The sequence below is a fragment of the Nothobranchius furzeri genome, chromosome 14 (genome assembly GCF_043380555.1).
Source record: "Nothobranchius furzeri strain GRZ-AD chromosome 14, NfurGRZ-RIMD1, whole genome shotgun sequence".
Classification (NCBI taxonomy): Eukaryota; Metazoa; Chordata; class Actinopteri; order Cyprinodontiformes; family Nothobranchiidae; genus Nothobranchius; species Nothobranchius furzeri.
Window position 1 is genome coordinate 20,665,968 of NC_091754.1, and position 25,164 is coordinate 20,691,131.

At 40.2% G+C, this 25,164-nt stretch overlaps 1 protein-coding gene across 2 annotated transcripts; it reads right to left on the reverse strand.

Annotated features, from left to right (window-relative positions):
* Positions 1 to 211: 211 nt before the first annotated feature.
* On the reverse strand, positions 212 to 23,490 carry tlk1a (tousled-like kinase 1a). 2 transcript variants are annotated; one of them, XM_015966504.3, is made up of 21 exons: positions 23,404 to 23,490; positions 11,070 to 11,191; positions 10,920 to 10,991; positions 5,088 to 5,163; positions 4,955 to 4,998; positions 4,768 to 4,863; positions 4,611 to 4,697; positions 4,433 to 4,525; positions 4,192 to 4,302; positions 3,974 to 4,110; positions 2,816 to 3,004; positions 2,658 to 2,724; positions 2,250 to 2,347; positions 2,004 to 2,085; positions 1,824 to 1,915; positions 1,631 to 1,720; positions 1,384 to 1,553; positions 1,165 to 1,300; positions 888 to 999; positions 699 to 806; positions 212 to 610 (listed from the first exon to the last, which is right to left on the reverse strand). In XM_015966504.3, exons 2-21 carry the CDS (start codon positions 11,184 to 11,186, stop codon positions 440 to 442), a joined length of 2,148 nt encoding a protein of 715 aa, XP_015821990.1. In that variant the 5' UTR covers positions 11,187 to 11,191; positions 23,404 to 23,490; the 3' UTR covers positions 212 to 439. The 2 variants fall into 2 exon arrangements, with proteins under 2 accessions (XP_015821990.1, XP_015821989.1); XM_015966503.3 differs by lacking the exon at positions 23,404 to 23,490 and adding an exon at positions 23,122 to 23,332.
* Positions 23,491 to 25,164: the final 1,674 nt, after the last annotated feature.

Genomic DNA, 25,164 nt, shown 5'->3' on the forward strand with positions numbered 1-25,164 from the left:
CAAATCAAGAGTGAAATTTGTGTATTTCTACTTAATGACTCCTCACAGTAAATGAACTTCTAGCAGCTGAATAATTTGCATCCTGGCAGGACCTTGTTATTAAATCTAAATGTCAGTCCCTTCATCCCCTTTCAGGGGTTTTTATCCATCTGCGACATCTAAACACGGTTATCAGTCACTTTTTCTTCCAAGTGGAGAGTCATTTTCAGTGCTTTCCCCCCCCCCCCCTTCTTTTCTGAACCACCTGAGTCCTTTAAAAACATCCTTCCCATGTCCATCCACTGATGCAGCTCTGGTAAATGAGCAGAAGCCTGGTGCAGGTCTAGAGGTCTCCTCTGGTTCCTTCTTATAATCCCAAGCCTCTAGAGAGCCCTCCAGGTGCAACTTCAGTCATCAGTTAGCGTTTTTTATTCCCCCACCCCCTCACAGTTCAACACTGTCAATATGAAATGACACTGGATGTAGCTGGTCCAGAACTGGCAGCACTCATCTGCAGATTTCCAGAGGAGCTCGACCTTCTCATGTGCGGAAGCAGGTAGGGGTCACTTCCCAGCTGGAAAACGTCAAACCGATCCTCCTTCCTGTATGCCAGGCACCGCCTAATGAAGGCCTGGAGGGAGGAGGGGAAATCACAGGTTTAAAAAAAAAAAAAACTGTTGTAAGATACAAGTGCTTGAAAAACATCCTAAATCTCTTACCTTTGCTTCATTACTGACAACAGGCTTTACGGGGAACTGGACCTCAGTAGCTTTGAGTATGGTGTTCTCTTGGAGAATGTCTTGCTGTGACTGGTTGTGGCCAAAGGGCTGAAAATCACAGATGGCACGTTAACTGGAGGCCTAAAATCTCCAAACACATCATTTGAGGACTATCCATGATCCCCTCACCTTCCTCCCATACAGACACTGGAAGAAGATGACGCCGACTGACCACACATCCACCTTATTGGAGATCTTTGGAGGTTCTTTACCAACCACAAAACATTCAGGAGGCAAGTACCTAACAGGAGCATGTTAAAGGTCGGTGAGAGACGTGTTTACATCCAGTAGTCGGTACTAAATGATCCCAAATTATCCAGCATTCAAGAAACAAGTCTAGTTGTCAGAAAACAGCTTTTATCTAAACATCTATGTACTTCAGTCAAGCTTCATCATGACGCCTCACCAATAAGTGCCTGCCCCCTGCGACGTCAGGTCCATCCCATCTACGCCGTAGTTATCATCATCCATGATTTTAGAAAGGCCAAAATCTGTGATTTTTATTTCTCCACAAGCCGTGCCGTCCACCAGCAGGATGTTACCTTGAAATCAAAGCACGTCAAGGTGAGAGCTGAAGATGTGATTGGTGTTCAGCATCATGCTTTGCAGGAGAGGCTGCGTTTACCTGGTTTAAGGTCATAATGGATAATGGGGGGTTTGATTTCATTTAGGTACTTTAGTGCGTTGATGATCTGCATGACGATCGAACGCGCCTCTTTCTCAGACATTAGCTTATGCTGCTTCAAGTAGAAATCCAAGTCGTTGCCCTCGCAGTACTCCATGACGGTGCAAAAACTATTGAACAGGATAAAGGGCCTTTTAAGAATTACAGCCCACAGCTGAGAAGATAACTGGATGATCAGGTTTCTTACGTGTCTGTGTCCAGTGAGAAGTAGTCGTAAAGTTTTACAATCCTGGGATGATCCAGCTCCTTGTGTATTCTGTACTCTCGGCAAGCGTGCCTGTGAATATCCACGGCGGCGTTTGTTATTAGCCATCACAGAAACAAGGGGCAGAGGCTGTGGTGCATTTATCGATATGGTGTAAAAAATTAAACACACATACTTGTGGTAATTCTCTTTTTTCTCCTCTCTCCAGTTCTTATTTAGTTGGTGAATTTTTACTGCAGCATACCGTTGTTCAATCAAGTCAAAAGCCTGAGAAACATGAGAAAGCTTGGCTTACAAAGCACAAAACAACCCGTTTAATCATTTTTGTGCCTTATGTGACCAGTGACACACTCACCTTGTAAACTTCACTAAAGCCCCCTCTCCCTAGAAGGTGCAGGAGCAGATACCGCTCATTTAGAGTCGGGTGATCTTTAAATCTTTAGATGAAGGGAGAAAAAAAAATACACCCAGATCAATTTGTGGACAAATTATTCACCGTTCCCGCTGAACCTTACCAGGAGAGATTAGGATATCGTCCTTGTTTGTACATCATGTTTCAATGTCAGAGAAGAATCTGTCAAAGAAATATATTTAGACTCACTGGGAGCTGTCTTCATTATTTATTCTCTTCAGCTCCCTGATGTGAAGGTTGCGCACTCTCTCTAGGCGCTCCAGCTCAGCCTGGATCTCAGCTTCTTCCTATAAATGATTCAAGCGCATAAACACACAAGTGAACAGAAAGACCTTTAAAAGAGCTGACAACAAGTAGCGGAGATCAACCAAACCCTTGCACCAGTGACATATTAACAGCTGAGGTGGTTAGAGACAGGAAATGACCAATCGCCGTCACATAAAACATTTTGTACACTTGAGTTGCAAAGTAAAAATTCTGCTTTAAAATGAGAGATTTTTACTGTTTTGGATAAAATGATTAACACGAAACAGTTCACAAGTAAATCTGTGTCTGCAGGGAAAGAAAATGTTTGAAATGATAATGTGGTAAACAAACCTTCTTCAGATGTCCAAGTCGCAGTTTGAAGATCTCTTCCTGTTCATGGTACTCTGCTAGAGTTAGCCTAAGCAGGATAACCACGGAACAAATGAGGCCTGTTTGTACATCGCTGCTTTTACTTATTACTGTGCACTAATCAGACAGGCTGGACTTACAGTTGAGGTAGGCTGGGTTTTAGAAAGGGATCGCTTTCTGCTCCATTTACTGCCTTGGTTTTGCGTTGCTTTGGCTCAGAGTTTGTGGTTGGTGTTTGAGAGCTGCTGGAGGTTGGAGGTTTCCTCTTGGCAAGAAGTTTTCTCTGCCTCTCGATGTCTTCCCTCTGCTGGTTTATCCACTCTTGTTGTCTGCCGATTGTAATGGGATCAGAACATTCATAGTTAATGTTTTTGTTTTCTTATTTAAAAATCAACATCAGTATCAGGGGTTATTAATGAATCTGGACACTTAAAGGACTTATAATTACAAATTCCACGAGGAATCTGAAAATCTCCAGGTTGAAGGTGCGATGAGAACTGTTAATTCACTTCTCTCATGCATTTCACTGTAATATTGAGTTGTTGGTAATTGAAAAGGTTGCTCAAAATGTTTTTAGAGCCAACTAGTTGTTTTAATTTATTTACCGTTAGCTCAGTGTTAGCCTCCAACCTGCTTCACTCGATATTAGAGTAAAACAAAACGATTCCCAAGAAAAAAGAAATAACTTCTGGGTCGCTCCTTTAACTGTCTTCAGTTCTTTAAACATCCTGGAGTTTTGTGCCCGTGTGTGTCAAATTACAAACGTTGGCGCTGCAATTAGCTCGCCTGAGACACGACCTCACAAACTGATTGTATTAAAAAAAAAAAGACTTTGTCCCTTTTTTGTTTTTTGGAAAGGAGAAAAACCTGACACCACCCCCCCCCCCCCCCAGCCAGCTGAGAATGAAATCTGATTCGGTATAACCTCCCTTACAACATGTTCGACACATTAGACTGTTTTGTGATTATTTCACAGTAGAATTCTTACCTATGACTCCTTTAACCTTTATGGACCCACTGGTGTCTCGTCCCAATTCAAACATTTGTAAAATTGCCTTTGGAGTCATATATTCAAATTTGACAACTCCAAGTGACATCCTATACATACATATATCAAATTATTTAACTTCTTTATTTTAATTTATGTTTTATACATGTAGATGTATTTATTCCAATCTGTTTTACATTTCAAAAAGGTTTGGGTCCTTAAAGGTTATGGTGCAATACATTTTTCTGCCTCTAGATGGTGTCCTGACTTAATTTAACAAATTAAAAGAATTATTAAACAAGCTGCTTACTTGACGAGGTTTTGGAAGGCGTAACCATCCGTCCACTGCTCTGTGAAAGACGCTCCATGTCTCACTGTGGTGAAATGACCTAAACGTAATCTATCCTGCATGCTCTTCTCTCGACAAGTCTGCTTCTCCTGGTTGCTCTGAAAAACCATTCATTACACCAATATTCATACATGTATCTGTACTAGAACAAAAACAATCAGTAAAGTCAGTATACTTACCTTTTCTATAAGCAGCTTCTTACTCATGGTGATGCATTTATTCAAGCGTTCTTTGTACTTTTCAAGTAATTTTTGTTGCTCATCTATCTGCCTCCTGAGGTCACAGTTTGCCTACGAAGGAGGAAAAAGTCAGCTTCAAACACACAATGAACACCCAAAAAAGGGGTGAAGCTTTCCATTTAGTTATGCAAACCAGTCCAGTTTCCCAGTAGGGTAGTAAATAAAGTAGTTGTCATCTTACCCGCAGCAGGTCATCTATTCTGCCCTCCTTCTTCTCAAGATCTAGGTTCTTTGTGCTTTCAAGGGCAGCCAGTTTCAAAACTGTAAGGTCGGTCTAAAGCAGAAAAAGAGAAGTTGTATGAGTTTTCTCAAACAAGTTTAAGTGATTTTGAATTTATATTCTTCAGTCACCTCCTGACCTGAACAAATTTTACTGCTAGTTGCTTTGGATTTGTCATGTGGTCCCCAAAAGACATATTAGTGGGAGAGGAGCTATTTTGTCGGACCTGAAAGAGAAGATGTTATTTATTAACAAATAGTGTTTAAAAAGGTTTTTGGGGTTTGGAGATCCCTTACAGCAGCGGCTTGAGCAGAGTGGGAATGTGAGTTCTGAGGTGAACGGAGTACTGGAGGGAGACCTCTCACAGGACTGGAGCCATTTCCTCCCTGGAACTACAAAATAAAAATTTCGGACAGCTGATAAGCAGAAGATCTGCCATTTAACATGTATCCAGCACACACAAGGTAATAAGCCTATACTTACATCAAAATAATCACTTATTTTGGGTCCTCGCACAGCTGATTTTCCTGTCAAGTGAAGAGTGTTGAAAAGTTTAATTTATTCAGCGTAATAAGAATTCAGAATAAAATCAAATTAATAACAGAAAAATAAAAACCTTGGCTGCTCTCCGACTGAATTTCAGGTTTTCTTTTTCTGCCTCTGCTCGTTTCAGATGGTTTCTTCTCTGGAGTCTGAAAGATAAATATTAGAAAGTCACAATAAGATTAAAACCAGAGGCGGAAAGAGTACCACTTAAGTACAAGTACCCATACTTGGATCATATTTTACTCAAGTACAAGTAAAAGAACTCGCCTAAATTTTTACTCAAGTAAAAAAGCATCATAAATAAAATGTACTCAAAGTAAGTAAATGTTATTTATATAGCACTTATCACAGACATAGAATCACAAAGTGCTTCACAAAGATCAAAACAAAATAAAACAAAGTCAAATTAATCATAAACAGGTTAACATAATTAAATCTAAAAGCTCTCAAAACAGAATTAGATTAACATCAGAAAAAATAAAGTCATAAAATTATACATTTTCATAAACAGATGAAAGATTACAAATTTGAGCTAAAAATAAGAAAATAAAAGGTTTAGTTAAAAGCAGCTTTAAATAAAAGGGTCTTTAGCTGTTTTTTAAAAGTGTCCAGACTGTCAATGCTGCATAAGGATAAAGGAAGATCATTCCCGAATCGGGGTGCAACAGTCTGGAAGGAGCGATCACCTCGACTTTTATATCTGGTCTTTGGAACTTCTAGAAGGTTCTGGTGTGTGAACCTGAGGGCTCGGGTTGGAGCATAAGGCTTTAACAGTTCAGTAATAAAGGGAGGAGCTTGTCCACGTAGAGCATTGAAAGTTATAATCAGGATTCTAAAATGAATGTAGAAGTTACTTTGTTACATCATAGGCCGTGTTCAAGATGAGCCAGTTCTGTGCAGATTAGATCACCGGTGATCGGCGCGCAGTGCTTGCCGGTTAGATTTGTGTCCGTCTTGACACCGACTTGCTCTGACGCCATGCCTACGTAGGCAACGATAACCTCGTGAGATCAAGGCGGCCGCAGATTTTGGAGCAAGGCGCTGCAGTTGCTCTCCACCGGCTGCAAAACCTAGGGCATGACGGGAAACGCCTGGCTCTCACCTGATCTAAGTTCTGATTGGTTCACATTTTGATCCAAACATCCGGTGGTTGAATGCAAAATCTTAGTTGGTCGCATGTATTCTGTAAATCATGTAACGTTGATGATGACAACTATATGGACATAAAGAGGAATGTGGTTTGTGTTCTTTTGTCACGTTTCCTATGAACACACTAAACCTACAGCCGATAACCTTTACTTACTATTACAGTCAGGTCTCCATATACAATATATGATATCCACAAGCACGTGAGGATGTGTTTCGGTTGCTGACAGGCACCAGAATTAAAATAAATAATTAAACAAGTATGAACTCTAACGCGATATCTTGATCCGTCGTCACCCGCGAGCTACACATGTAGGGAAATCTGTCCGACTTAAACGCCGGCTTTCAGCCACTCCCCCAGCTGCGTCCGTCTGCTCTCGTCCGCTTTCCAGGCGAGGCGCTGCTCAACTCGATCAAGGCCATTGTCAGTGTAAGGATGGCTACATCTCAGTAGTGCAAAATCACAATGCCAGTTCACAATTGCACACACACACGCACACCCACACACGTTAGAATCCTTTGAATGACTAATTTAACTACACTGAACTGCTTTTGTAATAATTTAATCTCTTATTCTGGAGTAAAATAAAGAAACAAGCTAAATCATCACATATGTGGCATCAAGAAGCATCTTCTGAGTTCAAACACAGGGATGGAGCACGATGTTTACACCTGAAACAATATCAGGATGTTTTATCTCACAGAGGCCTGCGGGTCTTCTGTTTTATGAGCAGAGCGCTGAGAATCCGCTTGTTATGAGCGCTAAACGTTATTTTGCCGCTTCCGTGCGGAGCGGTAGGAAGACATTTCAAACACGGAACCCAGTCCGGTGTCGGTACAGGATCTGCTCGGTAGGGCTGTCGCGGTTGAGGAATTCCCCCTGCGGTGATTCAGGGTGGCTTAATATTGCGGTATGCGATATTATTGCAGTCCTTTTTTTATTGCAGTACTATCTAAACATAATGTTTACACATTTAAAAAAGGTTAAAAATTGCCGTGCCTTCTTTTATAACGCTTTACTGAATGCAGATCAAAGGGCAGTAACAACACAGATCGCAGTAACGTTTGTTTGTCCGACAGTCGGAGTCCGACTGAACTTAAAAACAACAAAATTCAGGAGAAGGTTAAACTTTTAAATGCAAATTTGGCTGCAGCATCTAACAAATAAGAAACAAGTCCCCATTTTGTTTAGTTGTTTAAAATCAAGCATAAAAAATTGCATGTACCGGGCGCGCACGCGCCGGGGGGCGGGCGCACTATCATTTCACTTTCACACACACGAATGACGGTGATTTATAGCTCGGTCACGTCCTTGTTACCCACAAGGAAAACCAAGCATGTTAACCATATACGGTTTGAGAGAGGATCTGAGAGGGGTGGCAACATTTCCAGCAACACTGAAAACCCTCTCGGATGGTGCGCTCGTTGCACTTACCCCAAATTCCACTACCTCCGCTCCCCCGCTCCGGTCCGGCCCCGCTCGCTTCCGAACTCAACTTGCGTGCGACTCTGGCGAGCAAAGGGAATCTCTCCCGGTTGTTGCTCCACCATGTCAGGGGGGTTCTTTAGGGTGGATGCATTCCTCCTGCAGGTAGCGAGTGAGCTCCAGCTCGGCTCAAACTCTCTTCGGGACGGTTGCAGAAGCAGTGCTTGTCCGGGACTTCAGGAGGTCTCCGAGCGTTTATTATTTATTTATTTTTTGCCGCTGGTGGCAGCTCCGTCTCGGCCAAGGACTCTGGCTGCGCAGCAGCTGACGTACTGAAAACCAAAGTGCTCCCAAAGGAGCGAAGTAACGTTTCGTTTTGATACCAGTGCAGCCATCCTTCTCTACATGCATCATTGAGTTGAACCAAGTTCAGTAATCGCGGTGGCCCATGATGCAGCGCGGTGGGTTTCTTCATATCGCGATATTTCATTTTTGCGGTTACCGCGACAGCCCTACTGCTCGGGTGCAAGATCTGCTCGGGGTCCTTCGACTGCCGATGACGTCAAAGTACGGCAAACCCACTCGGACAAAATACACTACACATCTTTATACTGTTGGAAAGAATTTAGCAGTTTTGCTATTAAAATAATGTTTCTTAAGACGTAAGTTTGTGTTTATAATGGTATTTGTAAAATAAAACACTATATTGTATTCATAATGTTGAACTCCTCTTTGAGCACATCCCTTGAAGGATCATAGGTATTAGCAACACCTGTGAAATTGTAATTGCAGGAAAGAAGTGTGTCTCGTTTATTGAAGTATTTCGTGTTTAGTTTTTGACGTCTTGTCCATGCGTAGTTCAGTTACGCTCATAGCTGCTAGCCAAAACTCTGGAGTTAAAAGTTTTCTGGCTTTACTAAAATACCTGTTTGTACTTATTTGATTGATGGTGGTTTTACTTTCTATTAGACTCCAAATGTAATCATTTGGCACGTTTCTAATTCATAATTTGTAATAATGTAATCGGTGATATTAGCATTAGTTTTCCTATGGGTTTTTCCATGTATATTAGCATTGTGCTAACCACTCGCTGACAAATTGCAGCCTTTGCGATTAGAAAATCTCTTTTTGTCGCATCACAATTTTATTGCACATGCAATTAATCGTTTAGCTGTAATATACATGCAGCTCTACGCTAAAAGTGTATTTTCAAAGAGGTAATGATGGATTTCTTTGTAAAAGTTGTCCATCTTTCCAACAGAAAAATTTGCCTGGACCAACGTAACGTGATAACAACGCAATGTGATAACGTAACTTCCGTAAGGTTCATGTTCAGCCAATCAACTACTTAGACGTCATCGGCAGTCGAAGGACCCCGAGCCATCTTGCACCCGAGCAGATTCTGTACCGACACCAGCTACCGAACCGAGCGAAATTCTGATGACGTAACACCGGTGCGCGAAGGTGCATGTTCCAGCCCACATGAAAGGAGGGAGAGAGGAGGTGAACAGCGAGTGGATCACAGGGACTGAACTGATGTTTTAGAGCAAAACTGCGGTAAAAATGGCTGTTTGTCCTCATTATTAAGTGTACACCCATGCCCCCACGGTTTAGATGCGGCGCTCACGCAGGTGTCTCATTCTTTTCCGACGCTGCTACATGTAATATTTTTAATTTATCAAGTCTACAATTTATTTTTACTCAGTAACGGATATGATTTAAAATGTAGCGAATTACAATTCTTTTAAAAACATACTGAAGTAAAAGTAAAAGTAAAGATTTTAAAAACGACTTAAAAAGTATAAATACACAAAAAAACTACTCAATTACAGTAACGTGAGTAAATGTAATTCATTACTTTCCACCTCTGATTAAAACACAACTGAGTTATCGATAATAAACAGCTGGATTACTGCTGTAGATTCTGTTAGATGTGATCTATAATGTGGTTTTACTTATTTTTTAAATCTCACTGATTGCAATTTAATGTGCATTTGTTTAATAACGGCTTAAAAAATTGTATTTCAAATAGTAATAAGATGCATTTTCCTATGTAACATTATACCTACAGAATAAGAACTACCTCTGACTCTTATTAGGTGAGGAAACTACTAATCTCTATTTTTTAGGTGTCCTCTCATCATACATTGAATTTAGCGTGGATATGTGTAAGTCTGTGCGATCTCATTTTAAGAAGGTTAATAAATGAAGTAAAATAACTTGAGCTGAATGATCTGTTGTTATCTGAACGATTCAATCACATTATTGAATTTGCATTTTTTTTAGTGCTCTGACTGACCCAGGATCTATTTTAGACATTCAGTTTTTTCTCTTGGTTTTTAAAGTGTCAACAGTGGTAGCAGTGAGCTGGGAGTTATGGGCGCCAAACCCAATTCTTGAGCCAACAGAGCTGCATGTTTAGTTATTTCTCCCATGTATTGTTTTCATTTCGTAGTGCTGCCACAGCCGATATCAATAATGACAATGGTCATCTCTCTCTGGCTCATTCTCTGTCCCTCACTCAGCACCGTTCATGAGTGTGAGGGCGAGAGACCGATTTGCCTACTTCCTGCAGCAGCAGAAAGATTTACCCTAATAACACTAAGGGGACTTAATAGTGCAACTTCTCTTCTTTTAAAATTATTTGAATTTTTCTGATGGCACAAACCGTTTCCAAGTTACGGAAATTCAAAGTAAGCATGTACAATATGTAATAGTTCAGTGTTAAGAGTGGCGCTTTTGTGAGGAAAAGTAAAAAGCTTACATGTATTTATTGATAAATACACATAAGCAATCATTACCTTCAATTTCCCTCTTTGCAGTATTAGAGTAGTAGCTTTTAATGTTTCGATGGTATGATGTCATTTCCTGTCATGTTTGTAAATGTTACAGCACATCTCAACCATCCCCCATCCTGCTAAAATAAAAACTGCAACTCAATATTTTTTTAAAACCATTCAGTCCTACTTGAGGCTGATGGAAACACATGTGAACCATTTTCTAATGAGCACAGATACAACTTAGATCATTTACTGGATAACGAAAATGAGTTTAGGATTATGAAAGAAAACCTCCCAAATAAGTACCTGACAACGCCTAAGCTATAGCTGGAGGTTAATTGAACCTTTTTAAGCTTAAATAAGATATGGGCAAAGGAAAAAACTTGTTAAATGTGTCTGTAGATCTGCATCATTTCTTTAAAACTGAAGGAGAGGATTTGTGTGAAGTTTCAGTCTTATAATAAAAGTACAGCACACTTCAGTTCTGATTTTATGCATCACAACAAAACTAAGGAGCTATCTCCTATGTGTGACAAAACAGGAATTTTACCTCTGACTCTTTGTCACTCAAAGAACCCAGACTTCCAAAACTATGATTTGAACATTCATTGTTGGTCAATCCCTGGGGAGAAAAGGAAGTGATATTAATAACATGCATGGAATCAAACCACAATCAATGAAAATGGAATAGTAAACACACTTTGGTTCCCACACTTGTGCTGCAAGTGCTGCCCCCTGTGCTGCCACTGACCCCGCCCATAAACCGTGCTTCAAGTAGCTCCTGTCTCCGGGGGTCCAGGCTGTGCAGCTCATCCATGGTGCCTGTGGGAGATTACAAATTCACAATTATTCAAGGATCCTCCCAATTGAAGCCCTTTTACAGCCAAGAGCAGGTGACACTGTAGCAGTGAGCTTAAGAGCAGAGTCATGTGATCTAATCCCAACAGGTACTGAGGACTAGAACGACAGACACAAAATTCCTGCTCATTCACAAGCATTTTCTAGAAGTTACGCCTGATAAAAATCTAGCGATGCCTTTAACCTTCAGATTAAATCCAAAATGAATAACTCAGCACACAAATATAAAGTATTTCTCTCCCACATGTTCCATCATGAGTGTCCCAAAAGGAACATTTTCAATTGCTAAGCAATACTGAAAACTGTGCTCCTGTGGGAATGATCCAGGAGCTCCGTGGGCCTTGGTGCTGCTGCAGACTAAGAGGTGCCTGCACACTAAATATGTGCTTTAATGAGACAACCATTTTGAAACATCCACAGAGCCATGACACTACACTGAATCCTCAGGCTGCAGGAATTTCCAAAATTCATTTAAGAAGCAAAAATAGAATACAGAGGGTGTCTGAAATGATGGCATGAGTATAATGATGCCGCAAAACAGAATTAAAAGGCTTTATGCCCATCATAACAGCTGCATTAACAGGTGGACATAAAAACAAATATATGGCAAGAAAACTAAAACGCAGATTTGTCATGCACATTAATGCCCTCAAGATAAAAGGGTTGTTTTGGTTACAAGCAAAATAATAGTTTATAATAATTTACAGAGGACAAAAATTAAGAACCAACAACCTGACTGCAGAAACTGTTTACAGCAGACAGAACCCTGCAGATGTTAAATATTGACTTGCAATCATTTTTCCAGAAGAGCACTAAAAGGTTAAATACCACCTAAGCATCAAACCCAGCTGCTGAATAAAAGCCAGCCACAAAACCGGTTGTAAAACAGTTAAAACACCAAATGTATAAATTCAAATAGGAATTCAAATAGGATTTACGCACAATATAGACAAATAGATTTTTGCATCATATGTGAAAAAAAAAACAGCCATGATTATTAAAATCAGATGTCAAATTTTGAACCTTTGGATAAAACGTTGAATTAATGTATCAAACAAAAACCATAAATACAGGAGACAAATGTGGTCAGCATACTGATTAAACACCAGCGGTCAAAATGGCTTTTAATGCAACATATGACAAATCAGATCAAATCAATAAATGATCAAATTCAAAAGCAAGTTGCAGGTTGTAATACACGAGGAAGAAAGTTCAACAATGTGGGAAACTGGTCTAGCTGTACCTGAACAGAATAAATGTATTTATTCAGACTCCTCAAACTGAAATGTGATCATCAAAGATTTTAAATAAGAGGCAGACAATAAACACTCAACATGGCAATTACAATTTAATTTCAAGCTCTCCCAGGAGACAAATGCAACAAGTCTTTGGATCAGGTCCACTCGGCTTTTTTGTAGTTTATCATTTTAACCATTATCTAGGGGTGGGCAATATAAACGATATAAGGTAGAAACGATATAAAATTGGGTAATGATAGTTTTTGGCTATATCGCAATACCGCGATATCGCAATAACACATGACATCACCAAGATGTGCACCCTGCTGACATTGGGGCAACAGAATGGCAGTGACTGCAAGCATGGAGTGGGCGGAGGAGGCGGCCTATATGCCTCAAGTGGCATATATTTGCCACATGAGGATATTTAAACGCATGTCATTTTGACATATATAAACAGAGGAAAAAATATATCGCAATATATATCGTTACCGCACATACTTCAGATTATATCGCAATACAGATTTGAGGCCATATCGCCCAGCCTTACCATTATCCCTGTACAATTCAAGAAATCTGTCAAATGGAAACAATTATAACATTTTGTTTTGATCATCTCCAAGAATTGTATAGACAACTGTGTAAATTAGGTGTGTTCAAGACAATTGGGCAACTAGAGATCAACCAATGTGTGTTTTTCTATTGCTGATACCAATACGTTCCATGGCCAGCTGATGGCCAATATATGCTGCTAATTTTTGGGCCAAATTTCATATCCAATATTTAGACATTTTCCACCATGTTTGTAAGCTAAAATATTATTAATTCGAAAAGTGGATGTGCAACTTTTCTGAACCTGAATCAGTTTTTGAACTTGAATTCAACCAACTCCTGAATCTTAAATGTATCCAATGCACAATATTAAAATCAAACATTTGACCAAAGTTAACCAAACAAATTGTAGTGGCAGTTCCTTTGTTTGTCAACTCACTTCATATTTTCCAATTTAAAAGCCACTGCTGCACTGTGGTAATGTTTCGTACGCAGGCAGAAGAAGTTCAATGTCCACTCCAAACTTGAAAGCTGCATTTTCTTCAAGATTTATTTTCCAGGTTGGCAAGCAATAAAACACAGATTCTGGCTTCCATTGTTTCCTGCTGCTTCTCCTGCTCTGGTTAAAAAAAAAAAAAAAAAAAAAAACATACGCCCACCCCAGTGCATGCTGGTCCTATACCAGTGCCTACTTATACAAAAATGACCTAGTTATTTTTCCTGACTGACTTACAAAGGTAAACAGAATAAACTACAAAAATAAACGAATATTGAGCTAAAAATAAACTTTAGAAATGCTTCAAAAAATATAAAGTGAACTAATCACAAATTTTAAGAAAATACACAAAAATAACACAAAGTATAAATAGCTCCAACACCCCGGCCCCTAATTGTGCATAGATTCACAGTTAAAGTTCTCAAAATAAGGAGTTATTTCTTCAAAACATGCTCTTAGTCCTTGCTGATATTTTGGTTTTCAAGATGATGCTTCCAGTAGCAAAACAAGTTTTGCAACTGGTCTTTCCAAAACATCTTCGTTTGTAGTCACACTGAACGGACCAATCCTTTTGTGTCCTGGTTCACACTTAAGACCTTTGCCATCATCAGTGAGTTACTTTTACATGCAGCCAGTAACCCTTTTTAAAACCTGAATATTCACAATAACCCGGCTCCGCAGGTCCATGTAAACACCGCCAAAAACCCGGATATGCTCATAACCGGGTTTTTAAAACCCAGTTACTACACCTGGGGTAACCCTTTTCTAACCCGAATGTTTGGCCGTGTAAACGCATATCGGGATATCCCCATCAAAGCGTGTGTTCTGCGCATGCTCCGTTTGCAAGGAATCTTGGTCTTTTGAGTAGCGAGACGTCTTGTATGCACCAGAACACCGGAAGTAAACAACAAGTTGGGAGCAACATGGCGAGTCGCGGCACAGCACCACACTTTTAGAGTGACGAGGAAACTAAAGCGCAAACAAACGCGGTCGCTATCTCTTCCGAACTGGGAAGCATGTTATTGTTTTTACGGATACTGGAACAAGAAGAACCGGAAATGACACATACTGCGTCTGGACGTAGTCCATACGTCCTGACGCTACCCCAACGTCCGCATTTAAATCAGGTTATGCAAGTCAGGGGTAACTCTTTCTATTTATGCTTGTAAACGGGTTATTCTGATCAACTCATAAACCCGAATACCGACCTTAACCCGATCATAACCCGGATATTGGCTGCATGTAAACGTAGTCAATGATCCTCTTGGAGCTGTGGGGTCTGCAGTCAAGACAATAACTCCAGGTATGAGACACCTTTCAGTCCTTGTCCACTTTTGTCTCTCTTGCATCAGAGGTAAATACTCAGAAAGCCATCTTTTCCAGAACAGCTCTGCCAAGTACTGCACTTGTTTCCACCTTTTCGTAAAATGAAGATCATTTTTGTCAAAGAGTCCTGGTGGTAAAACTGGTTTGTTTTTCAACAACAAATGATTGGGTGTGAGGGCTTCCTGATCATTTGAATCATCTGATACTTTGGTAATGGGTTTGTCAATTAATATGGCTTCAACTTCACAGAAAATTGTTTAGAGTCCTTCATCATCCAAAACTTGTTCTTTGAGAACTGAGACCAAAGTGCTCTTTATGGAACGAATCAAACGCTCCCAAACACCACCTTGATGAGAGGCTGCTGGGATGTTAAAGTTCCATTTGATTCCATCCTGGACAAATGCCCTTTGAATCTTAGCATGGTTCAGCTCAGCCAAGCTCTCTTTTAGTTCTCTGAACCAACAAAATTGGTAGCTTTGTCAGATCTGATGGTTGAAACTGGTCCTCGTCTACAGAGGAAACTCCGGATTGCATTTATACAGGAATCTGTATTAAGTGCATATGCAATTTCTAGATGGACTGCAAGACTGGTCAAACAAGTAAAAAGAACGCCATACCTTCTCAGGAGACTTCGTCCTTTTTTCACATGTATTGGCCCAAAATAGTCCACTCCAACATTCGTGAAAGGGGCTGTGTCTGGCAGAACTCTCTCTTCAGGCAGATCTGCCATCTTTTGTTCAACAAACTTTCCTCTGTGCGTCTGCACACAATACAATGAGATGATTTTTCTGGCAGCTGAATTTGCATTGATTATCCAATACTTTTGTCTTAGTTTTGACAACATGTGAGTTCTTCCTGCATGTCCCAACTTTTGGTGGATATGATGTAAAAATCAATGTTGACACAGGCATGTCCTTTGTCAGGATTGCGGGATGCTTTGCTTCCATTGGCATGGCTGCTTTATTTGATCGGCCGCCCACTCTAAGGACCGCAGCATCCATCACTGGATCAAGCTTGTAGAGAGAACTTCTCTTTGGTACTGCTTGGAAGCCATTGTTGATCAAAGCTATTTCAGTTTTGAATTCCTGTTGTTGTGCATACTGAATAATGGCTTGTTCTGCCTTGTCCAAATCTTCTGGAGTTAGATTTTCTTGCTTCAAAGTGGACTTAAATCTTTCCATATTCTTTTCTACCTCTGTCTTTTGAGTCTCCAGATTGTTGTTGTTGCTACAGACATAAATAATGCCAAACTCCTTTCTCTTCTGTCCCAACAACAGCAGGATCCTTTTTAGCTTTAAAATCCAGGCCACAGAGGTTTTAAGTTTTGTCCAAGATGAGAAGTAATGAATCAGTTGGTTTGCAGCTTCTTGTGATTCTTTCACAATAACACTCAGTCAGGTCCTTTTTGACCTCAGGGTCATCTACAGAAATTGCACAGAGATCGACATCCAGTTTAGGCCATTCCTCCTCTGACTTGTAGAGAAATTCTGGACCCTGTATCCATCTTCCACTTTTAAGGAAGTCCTCCTTTCTCAGGCCTCTTGATCAGTCATCTGCAGGGTTTTCCTTGGAGGAAACGTATCCATTGATTTAGATTTGTTGCTTCTCCAATAACAGAAATTCTGTTTGCAACAAAGGTGTTACATCTTCTGGCTTCATTGGATGATGTACTTCAGAACAGTACTTCAGAACAGTTGTACCATCAGTCCAGAAAACAGATTTCTCCAACTTTATTTCCAGCTCCTTTTGCAGCAGTTTGTTTACTCGGGCTGCAAGAACTGCAGCAGTCAACTCCAGCCTGGGGATTGTAGTTTGCTTCAGAGGAGCAACTCTAGCTTTTCCCAGAATAAAGGCCACATGTGTGATGTTATCCTTTCCCAGTCTTTAATAGGACACTGTTCCACATCTGTCTTGACTTGCATCTGAAAAATGATGAAGTTGAGCTTTGTCTGGTTTTCCAATGGAACTTGGTTTGATGCAACTCCAGCATCCAATAGAAAAAACTGCATCATCATCATCATGACCGGCCCCAATATGCCTACATGTCTGAGTAGTTGCAGTTGAGAAGTTGACATGAGATTTTGTTGTCTGGTGGGTTGGTTTTGAGGATACACCTGGTTCCCTTCCCTCAATATGAAAAACCTCTGGGTGCTTTTGATGGCACACATTGCAATCCAAACAACTTCTACAGTCTTTGCTAGTGTGACCAACCTTTAAACAACCAAAACAAATCCCCTTTTCCCTGATGAATGTTAACTTGTCTCGATGCATCTTAGCTTTTAACAGCATACAGTTCTCCAATAAGTGATTACTTTTTGAACAAAACAAACAGCTGTGGAGACCACTGGATCTGGTCCTTTTTTCAGTTTTCACTCCTGGAACTGTGCTGACATTGGTAGCAAAACTGCTTCCTTTTTTCTTTTGCTTTACAGATCCTGGAACTTTAAAGCTGCTGCCTGATTGCGAGTCTTGAATGTTGCCAAACACTGGATCTGATGCTACCTTCACTTGTTTTATTATAAAAGCAACCAGATCAGTGAACCTCTGTGTCCATTTTGTTCTTGCAGCTCATAGGCAACCACTCTCCATTTTTCTCTCAACTTGTATGGAAGTTTCATTACAATCATTCTCATATTTGAGGGCAAATCCAACTCCATGTAGAAAAATTGCTCTGTTAGATTTGAACATCCTTGAAGAAATAGAGAGAATGATTGAAGGCCTTTCAAATCCTCACTTTTAATTAGTGGCCAACTCATCATTTTCTCCATGTATGCAGAGGTGATTTTACTTTCATTTCCAAAATGTTCTTCGAGAAGATATTTAGCTCTGGAGTAGCCTTGTTCAGGAGGCAAACGCTGACAGCTATGAACCAAGTCTTTAGACTGCCCCCTAGTGAACTGCTCTAGGAAGTGCAAGCAGTCGCTCCAGCGGTCAGATTTAGCTTCCCCTCCGTTTTCAAAGGCGTTCATAAATGATCTGTACTGCAACGGGTCTCCATCAAACACAGGGATATTTCTAGCGGGGAGGACAGAAGATAAATTTTGCTTCACAAGTAAGGCAGTGATATCGTTTTGCTTCTGCATTATGTTCACAATATCCTTCTGACAGTCTTCGGCCAAAGGTTAACATTGACGCAAAGTTTGCTGCGTTGCTTGAGCATCGACCCTTTTCATTTTTACTTCCACTTGAGGTTGATGTTGTCTTTGTTTGGGTCGGACAACCTGTGGTTCAGAAGCAGGATTTATAACAGAATGATCTTGATCTTTTGGAGTAAACGTGTCTGCATTAGGATTTAGCTGAGTCGGCTTCTACACATGGCCTCTTCCAAAATAAGAGTTCATTCCATCCGATCGTTTTGAACTGCAAACTGAGTTTATTTCCAAAATGTGATGCTTTGCATTGGTTGCTGCCAACTCTGTTTCCAAAGCTAATTTCTCCTTTTTCTTTCTCAGCCTTTCCTCTTGATTGTCAATCAAATGTTTTTTCTTTAACGCAGCTACTCGCTCTTTGAGCGCTGCCTGATCAGCCGCAGCCTTGATGCGTGCAGAAGACGTTGATGACATTCGGGATTGAGAAGAGGCTTTTGATCGAAGTTTTACACTTGAAATATTGGAGACACTGTTTTCAGGGTTTATTTCATCCGGATTTTCAGCAACTTGATCATCAGAAACATCTGTTTTGTTCTGTGAAGGGATTGCCTGCTTCCTGCAACTAAACCTTTACTTTGTCTTTAAATTCAGAGAATGCTTTCACCTTGGGTTTAAAGTACACCACTTGTCTTTTCAGTTCCTCTTCTGGCAATGGCAAACTTAAAAACGATTCATGCACATCTGCTGCGCCTTGATAGCACTTAATAAATTTGGCCAAATCAGAAGACCAACATTTTCATGTGACGTAATTAAATTGGATTTTTTCTTCATGTACTTTGAGCTTTGTTTACACATTGAACTCAGTTTTTCTTGGCATGTTTTAATGTGAAGCTCCAGACCCTTTGGCGTGAATTTAATGTTTCTTTTCTCTTTCAGCATTTGAGTGTCATCCTCTTGTTTATTTTAGACATCAGACATTTTAGCAGTTTTATTAATTATTTCTGTCACTTAAAACTGCACAGAACTCAGAGAATCCTTAGCATAAAGCACAGACACTTTTCTTTGTTTAGGATTGTAGATTGCAGCAAGCAAACATTTCCACAATGGGCGTTGTCACCTTTCAATCATCCAATTATGCATCAGCTTGGCACATCATCAGTCTTTGTTTGTAGTGAAATATTGTCTTTAATCTTCTTTCACCATTTTCCTTGAAGGTTTAAACAACATTTTCACTAGCCAACTTTGATGAGTCAGTGACATGATGACCCAGGCCTGAAGCAGGAAGTCTAATTGAATTCCTCAAAAAGGATCACATCCAACCTTTTGTTTGATGACGATCCTCAAGATCCACTTTTGCAACATGTCCATCAGGGAGGGAACATTCCTTCTGTTCCATGGGCTGGGTTTTTTACTTTATGTAGAGGCAGTTCCTTTGTCAACAAACTTCATATTTTCCAATTTAAAAGCCACTGCTGCACTGTGGTAATGTTTCGTACGCAGGCAGAAGAAGTTCAATGTCCAAACTCGAAAGCTGCGTTTTCTTCAAGGTTTATTTTCCAGGTTGGCAAGCAATAAAACACAGATCCTGTTTTCCATTGTTTCCTGCTGCTTCTCCTGCTTTGGTAAAAAATAAATAAATAAATAACATGCGCCCACCCCAGTGTATGCTGGTCCTATACCAGTGCCTACTTATACAAAAATTACCCTGTTATTTTTCCTGACTGACTTACAAAGGTAAACAACAGAACAAACTACTAAAATAAATGAATATTGATCTACCATATTTTCCGGACTATAAGCCGCTAATTTTTTCCCATGCTTTCAACCGTGCGGCTTATAATGAGGTGCGGCTTTACTGTAGATATTCCTTCACCTGCCAGGGGGCGCTTTAGCAGAAAGTGAAACACGTGGAAGTCAAAAGTGGAAATCGAAGAAAGTGCTCATTTTAATTTAGCACATGCAAGCAGCCGGCACGACAAAGTATTTTTTTTCAAATCCATACCCCCCATCATGGTAACTACACGTATGAGTTCATATGTTGCCGCATTTAAGTTGAAGGCCATCGATCTGGCAGTAAAGGAGGGAAACAGTGCTGCCGCACATAAGCTTGGCATGAATGAATCCATGGTTCGGCGCTGGAGACGGCAGCGGGAAGTACACACGGACAGCGACACCGACATCGCCACTGAAAAGGTATGTGACGAAGCTCTTCTGAGGCTGTTCAACTCCGACACTGAAGAAGAGGACTTTAATGGCTTTAGTGTGCAAGAGGAAGATGAGAGCGAATGACTTTTTCTGGTAGGCAAGTGTGTTTTATTTACTAACCAGGCAAGTTTTGTGTGCAGTTTTTATTTTCTAATCATCCGGGGCTTATTGATGCTGTGTCAGCGCTGTTCTTTTCTTCTAAACATGCAAATTACCGGTAAAAGCGTGTCAGTGCTGTTTTTATTTTATAACCATCCAGAAATATGAATGCTATCAGTGCTGTTTTCTTTTCTAAACTTGCAGGCACTTTCACCTGTGTTTAAAATTCATTTTGTTGGATTAAAACAACATCGAAAAACCTCTGTGTAGCGTCTTTCTGTCTAATCATCTTATGTTATGGCCGTACATGTGCTGTGCGCCGGAGACCTGCATGTGGCTGCTGCACTGCAGCTTGTATTCGAGTGTGGCGTGTGTGTGTGTAGAAAACCTTTTTTTTTGTTGGTGCGGCTTATATTGAGATGCGCTCTATAGTCCGGAAATTACGGTACAAATAAACTTTATAAATGCTTCAAAAAAACATAAAGTGAACTAATCACAAATTTAAAGAAAATACACAAAAATAACACAAAGTATAAATAGCTCCAACACAAATCAATAAACTGACCAAGCATTAAATACAAAACGAGTAAATAAAAAGAAATGTGAGCTGACAATGTTTTACAGCATGTACTAAACAGATTATGTTTCAATAACACAAATTTATGTTTAAAAAAACTTGGCAGCAGGCTGCCCCCAAATGTGCCAGTTTTTTTAATCAGTTCTACTAAAAAGACATATGGGATGATGCAATAAATAAAAAAATGGTAGACATTGGCCCGATATATCGGTCTATACCCAGGGAAATCGTTCTACTTCCTTCTCCTTCTCAACTGATAATCCAACAAATAAAAGTCTTTTCATATTTCTCCACACTTTTTTTGTGTGACTTTAAACAATATCTGCATCAAGAGGTGGATCATTTTGTGATGATGCAAATTTTTCACCATTTGCTCAGCATTTTGATGATGATGATCTCAAAAACTCAACTCCTCTAAATCTGAGACCATGGTCTTGATTCGGAAAAGGGTAGAATGCTCTCCGGGTCAGGGATGAGGTCCTGCCCCAAGTGGAGGAGTTTAAGTATCTCTGGGTCTTGTTCACGAGTGAGGGAAAACTGGAGCCTGAGTTCGATATGCGGATCGGTGCTGAATCTGCAGTGATGCGGATGTTGTACCGGTCTGTCATGGTGAAGAGAGAGCTGAATCCGAAGGCGAAGCTCTCGATTTACTGGTCAATCTACGTTCCTACCCTCACCTATGGTCATGAGCTTTGGGTAGTGACCAAAAGAACGAAATCGTGGATACAAGCAGCTGAAATGAGTTTTCTCCGCAGAGTGGTTGAGCTCTCCCTTAGAGATAGGGTGAGAAGCTCGGTCATCCGGGAGGGGCTCGGAGTAGATTTGCTGCTTCTCCACATCGAGAGGAGCCAGCTGAGGTGGCTCGGACATCTAGTCAGGATGCCTCCTGGACCCTGGTGAGGTTTTCCGGGCACGTCCAACCGGGAGGAGGCCTAAAGGTAGACCCAGGACACGTTGGAGGGACTATGTCTCTCACCTGGCCAGGGGATGCCTTGGGATTTCCCCGGAGGAGCTGGCCCAAGTGGCTGGGGAGAGGGAAGTCTGGGCCTCTTGACTTAGGCTACTGCCCCCGCAACCCGACTCCGGATTAAGTGGATGAAAATTCATGGATGGATCGCAAAAGATCCTTAAGAAGCTGCTGTTGCAAGCACTCAACCAACAAGATGATAAGTAGGTGAAACTTTGATGAGTTTCACAACAGTTTCACACAATACTCTCGAGCTGCATGTATGCTTTTATTAAAGGGGTTTTTTACGGTGCTGCACACAAAAGCTTCAGTGCATAAATGTTATCTATTTTCAAGCCCCTGCACGAGCAAGAGGTTGAACCCTTACAGCTCTGGATGTCATTTTAACTCCATGCTGCTCAGCAGCACAGTGACCACCTGTTTTTTCAGCACAGTGACACAGATTTAAACCATCATCTGGCATGGCTGGGTGAACTATTTACTTAATTCATTGTCAACTACAAATGAAAAAATTGCAGGAAGGAAATGACAGCTTCTAATAATTACAAGTGACATTAGGTAGACAGCCATCACTCTTGTAAATCAGTGTATGTTGCACTGATAAGGACAAGAAAACCTGCTTACAGTTTAAACTAGTCAGATAAGGAGATTAGCATTAAATAAGATTTGTTTACATGTTATTTAGCACATAATTAAAAGTAATACCCCTGCAGTTAAAAAAACTTATGAGAAAAGGTCAAACATGGCTACTATCCATCTAGCATAGCAAAGAGATATGTACATACATACTTTACATCACAAATATGTTCGTATTTAACTCAAGCTGCATCTGTATTGTTAAGATTGTAAATTAACGCCAGTTAACACATGCTGAATGTAAACACCTCAACCAGGACACAAAGGGTTCGCTAACGATGCGATGCACACCTTTACATTCAGTGCAGCGACACATTAACCACTTCCAGAAATAGCTTTTTGCATTTAGGATGATTTTCGTTTGTGTTTGCCCTTCGTACAGCATCGTGATCGATAAAGGGTGCATCGACCACGACGCTAACATTTCTGTTCTTTAGTCAAGCGTTATCACCGTGGTGCATGTTATTATCTGCGTAAAGGTTAATGCACTGGCCTGAGCTCTGAACGGGTCCTGTCTTCGGTGCTACCAGCTAACCCAACAGACTCAATGGACTTTGAAAGCTGACTGTAACGTTCGCTAGCGAGGAGCTTTCGCTACCACGATTCCTTCGGAGAAGGGCTTTTTTGTTGTAGTTTCGTTTCATTTTACGCAAAATACAAAGACAAACACGTAGAAAAGACATATATGTTTTAAGATATTTCACGATACCTTCCTAGGCCTTCAGCACTGCCGTTGTATGCTGCTGAAAACACACAGTCCGTGTTGGGGACGTGGAGAGCTGGGACCAAAGATGGCGTCCCCTCCAAACTTCCACTACTTTGGATTCTCATCAAGCTACTTTTTAAATGTTCGATACTGCAGCGCATACGGCCACTCGCTCACGCGGACGGGGAAAGGAGTCGACTGGCATATCCTATTTCTGATTTCACACAGGTACACCGGATGCCAGTGAGTGGAAATGGGTAATAATTATGATTTCTGGGCACAAACCTCTCCACACCTCAGCAGTGTCCGCCGGGCTCCGGGGCCACCTCTCTCTCTCTCCGTTTTTGTAACGTCACGCGGCGTGTGCAAAAATTCTTATCGCGAGGGCGATTCATGCTTTCTGCACGAGCGTGGCATGAAAAGCCAGGACTGTTCATTTCGTTTCAATGAGCACAATAAATACGAATTGCATCGACTTTTTAAACTGATAAAGGCAAAGTCACTAGAAAGTATGAGGAAGAAATCTAAACCAATTAAATATAATTTAATGACTTTAATAAATTCATCTGAGCTTAAACGTTTGATTTCTATGTAATATTTTCTGTCTTAAAATGTGGGAATGAGTATAATTGCAGCAATTCATAATGCATTGAAAACAAGTCTCTTATTTTAGTTTTATGACATTTTGGGGTTACGTTTTGTTCTTCAAACCCCTTAATTTCTGTGCTGTGCAATGGGAAATGTCTTCAATGGAGTTATAATTTTTGCATATAAATCCAGCAAAATATAAAGCTAGAATATAAGGATGTAAATAAAATACCGATAGTAAAATATCCCAATGTTTCATGACACTGAACTGGCATATAAAATCAGTGTATTTATTTATTTATTGAGAATTTACATGCAAATATCTACTGTGGCCTATTTCTTTTGTGTGGATGTAATTCAAACTTCAGCTGCAAGGTGGCAGCAGTTTTACTACCTTTATTCCGACATAACAAGGAGATCTACACAATAGTAATAATAGTGAATAGCTACAATGATGTTCTGCTGAGCTGTGGTGGCCTCATGGAGGGGGCCATCATCTAGCACACTGCTGCTAACCACTTAAACATTCTCCCTCTCCTGATAATAACTTTTTGCTTTCCTTGACGTTGGATGTGCTACTGCTAGTTTATCCGTTTAATTATAGGTCCACTAGGATAAATACAATAAAGTTTATCTCTCACCAAATAGAATATTTACTAAGAAATCATAATATAGCTATACACATTACTTTGTGTGTGTGTGTGTGTGTGTGTGTGTGTGTGTGTGTGCGCGCGCGTGCATGCCTGCTCTGTCTTCTCGATCCCCAGTGAGTCATGGAGGATGGCTGCTTATACTGAGCCAGGATCCTCTGGAGGTTTCTTCCTGTTAAAAGGGAGTTTTCCTCTCCACTGTCACTTTATGCTTGCTTAGTATGAGGATTGCTGTAAAGTCACTGATACTAGTCAGTGACTTGATGCAATTTGCTGGGTTCCTTATATAGGAAACATTATTTCTGATTGGCTTAATGAACTGACCTGAATTGGAATGTTTATTATGTGAAGTGCCTTGAGACGACTCTTGTTGTGATTTGGCGCTATATAAATAAACTTGAATTGAATTGTATCTTGCGATAATACTTCCCTTTCTATATATACTGCGATAATACTTCTCTTATATATATATATATATATATATATATATATATATGTATATATATATATATATGTATATATATATATATATGTACGTATATATATATATGTACATATATATATGTATATATATATATATATATATATATATATATATATATATATATATATATATATAAAGATATTTTATATATACTGTGTATATATATATATATAGAGAGAGAGAAGTCTTATCGCAAGATCTCCTTGTTTTGTCGCTAATACAGTCCTTCTACAGTCTTTGGACAAATAATACTGAAGGTGCCTTGGAAGCGTCTGGCCTGAGTTTTCCAATAAAATTCTTAAAAAGTTTTAAAAACGGCAATTA

What these genes read in the sequence shown, in the direction of transcription:
- tlk1a (XM_015966504.3), bottom strand. Translation starts at nt 11,186, where the DNA reads ATGGATGAGCTGCACAGCCTGGACCCCCGGAGACAGGAGCTACTTGAA. An exon ending in TGAGTGACAAAGAGTCAGAG is followed by an intron (nt 5,164 to 10,919) that starts GTAAAATTCCTG and finishes TTTATCTTTCAG; the next exon opens with ACTCCAGAGAAGAAACCATC. An exon ending in GCCTTCCAAAACCTCGTCAA is followed by an intron (nt 3,005 to 3,973) that starts GTAAGCAGCTTG and finishes TACAATCGGCAG; the next exon opens with ACAACAAGAGTGGATAAACC.